The following is a 3,224-nucleotide window of genomic DNA, read 5'->3' on the forward strand; positions in this document are numbered from 1 at the left end:
GACGATATGACAATATTTTGAATTACATAGGAACAAATCCTAACAGCCACACACCTTTTTATTTTTTAGTATAATGATCGATATCGTACAAAAAATCTATTACCAGGGCCCGTATATTGATGGATACATAATAAAGATAGAAGTTATACTGAGCAAAATTTATAAGTAAATATATAAGAACCCGATTGCAAGATAAAGTGCAACCAGTTTAGATGGTAGGTACTTGGCAGGTAAGTTTGAGTTCGACGATCGCGTTTTCCTCATACTTAAGTCTCAATGCCAGCCACCAATTCATATTACATAAGTATAACTATGTTTTGATTGAGCAGCCAATCTCGCTTATAAATAGTCATTTGAGTAAAATGTTTCCTTTTCTTGTGCATCGTACATGAACATTATTTCATCTAATGTTAGTTTTAAGTGTGTTATGCACAAAGAATAAAATCCGAGATTTAATAACGTTACTTTTTAAACAAATGTATGCAGCCAAAAATCTCTCAAGTTTAATAAAATCTACCACGTTGTCAATATCCAAGCTCTTTCTGCATAATAATCCAATAGTATTAACCCGAATCTGAATTCGAACCCGTGACGTTCCGATAGTGTGGCCGGAAGTAGCAATTTTTATCGAAACAATGATATGTACACTTTCTATAGGATTTATTTAATCAACCTGGTATGTTATCATATTTAGATTAGTAAACCGATTACTGATTTAATTATAATTAATGAGAACTCATCATAGCAAGATAAATATTTAACTTGATTAGATTTGCGATTACATCACTATATTATCACTATATTAGTAATTAAATTGTCTTTTATGGCATATCTGATCACGATCATTTTCTATTTTTTTAAATTAATGCCTAATTAGTAGATAGGACAAGAGACAAAATTATATACTCGTTGATTTCCATGATAATCTTGATAAGAAATAGATAACTAATTGATTATTTCTTCCATGGCTTAAGAATATTCCAGAAAGTATTACAGTAGCAATAGATCATAATTTCATTTAGTCACGGTAATATTACTTCGGCACTTCATATGACAATATGAATGAGTTTATGGCAAGAATAGGGAAACGGATTGTATACTGACTGCAATTCATTTATCAGATAGATTGGAACGTCAAGACATCAAACAAATACTTTAAAAGAAAGTTCAAAGACATAGAACAACAATTTATTAAATATAACAATATTAATAACTAAAGTTTTTAATTAATGGCTAATGCAACTTACAAGTAGTTACTTATTAATACAAATTTTCGTAAAAAATATGTAAAAATAAACTGTTGCATTGTGTAAGTTATTTCGACTAGTTTTTTAGGTTAATCAGTCGTCGCGTTTTTGCAAGAAAATTATTTTGTACAGTAATGTTGCAAAAACACTTGCCACTATGGGTCCAACCCAATAGGTCCAATGGTCCGTCCAGAGGTTGGTCCAAACTGCTGGACCCAGACTTCTAGCTGGGTTCATACCGGCTCCCGTGAACGGGCCGGCCACGAGTGACAATCCAAGAATTGTCAATCCAAACTTAATAGAAACTGATTCCTTCTTCTCTTTATTCACTGGATCCCAAACAGAGCAATTCAGGAAAATAAGAATGACCGTAACTGCTATTTCAATACAAAGAGTTTGAACACTGCTTAAGCCAGCATACGGTTTGGTCACGCAAACTGCTCCTTCGGTTAAGTCCATCGGGGTTATAGCATCTAGTATTCCAAAGCCTGCAATTGCTCCTGCGCATTGCACGATAATGTATATTATCCCCAGTGGGATAGATGTACTTCCCCAGATCATGGAAGACAAAGTGACTGCCGGGTTCATGAATGCTCCAGATATGTGGCCAAATATCTCAATATTGAACATGACTACCATACCAAATCCAAGCGCGGCGTAAACTGCTGATATATATCCTTCCATTGGTATGCATGTCATACATCCTAGCAGCAGAAGCAACATTGTAGAAATGAACTCCGCTAAAATCTTTCGCCATACCGAGCTGCACCAGGATGCTAGAGACGATTTGGCGAACATATTGTTATTGTCTTGTGTGATCTTACTTTCAACAACTTCGGATAAAGTTTGAATCGGTGGCACTGTCATTTCAAAGTATCTGTCACTGTTGATGCAAAATTAAATCACAATTTCAAGGAGTTCACTTTGTTATAAATAAACAACGACTTCATAATAGTATATCACTGTTAGTCTCAATTGTATTTTAAGGTTCGATAATTCACGTTTATTTTTGTCGCACAATGCCTCTTATGGACGCGTCCGCTTTGAGCCCAGGCCGAGTTAATAATATTGATATCTCCTCACACACAGTCGCACCGGATAAAATGATATTCACGCAGATATAGTAATCTACGGCGTTCAGTCCTACAATAAAACATCTGATAATATTGTTATACACAGCTGTGAGTGTTTAATGTTAGATTATTGAAAATTTGACGGTATCTCGTCATTTCGGGAGCTCGGGGATTTACCTACGTTATTATTTCTTTCATCTTAGCGGCACACACAACACCACATTTAACCGTTACCAGTAATTTTGTGACAAGCAATTAGCTATTAGTCAACTTATACTAAACTGTGCGTAGGTCAATAATGAGGTCATAGTGACATTGACGTTTGGCAATTACCGTTTCATTTTGAAAACAATCGTCATAGCCTCTACCGTGCTTACACTACCTCTTTGGTCATAGCCATGATTATTTCCCACGGCTACTTGTTTTCATTCTGTGATTCACTTCAACTCGAAAAACAAGTTTTTGCAACTTTTTACCTCAATTAATACGTCACATAAGTGCTCAGTTATTATGCTATAATTAGTATATAATCTCTACGGAAAAACTACAGACGCGGATTCCATTTATGTCAATGTAGGTAAATAAAAAAATATTACGCAATCTTACTTTTATCACTAAACACCTTATAAAATAATTAAACTCTACACGAAATTTAAATTCCACGCACGTGTGCTCGGGATAAACTTTATGAACTATTTAGTCAAACAATTTCATATTATTATGTTTGAACTTGTGTCAAAGGCGTGGGTATGAACAAAAATAAACAGCGTGAATTTTTCAACTATGTCATATGTTTAACTATACAAATACAAAACTGTATATTCGAGGTTAATAAAATATTGCCACTATTTATCCTCAATATGATTTTTGATCCTCATAGGCAAACTTTTTTAATGGGAAATAG

At 34.2% G+C, this 3,224-nt stretch overlaps 1 protein-coding gene across 1 annotated transcript; it reads right to left on the bottom strand.

Annotated features, from left to right (window-relative positions):
• Window positions 1–1,173: 1,173 nt before the first annotated feature.
• On the bottom strand, window positions 1,174–2,350 carry LOC142973644 (aquaporin-like). The gene has a single exon (XM_076115575.1). The coding sequence runs from the start codon at window positions 2,112–2,114 to the stop codon at window positions 1,341–1,343; it is 774 nt and encodes a 257-aa protein (XP_075971690.1). The 5' UTR covers window positions 2,115–2,350; the 3' UTR covers window positions 1,174–1,340.
• Window positions 2,351–3,224: the final 874 nt, after the last annotated feature.

The sequence above is a fragment of the Anticarsia gemmatalis genome, chromosome 6 (assembly GCF_050436995.1).
Source record: "Anticarsia gemmatalis isolate Benzon Research Colony breed Stoneville strain chromosome 6, ilAntGemm2 primary, whole genome shotgun sequence".
NCBI classification, from domain to species: Eukaryota; Metazoa; Arthropoda; class Insecta; order Lepidoptera; family Erebidae; genus Anticarsia; species Anticarsia gemmatalis.

Bases quoted from the DNA above. Each gene is read 5' to 3' on its own strand.
- LOC142973644 (XM_076115575.1), bottom strand. From the start codon at position 2,114: ATGACAGTGCCACCGATTCAAACTTTATCCGAAGTTGTTGAAAGTAAG.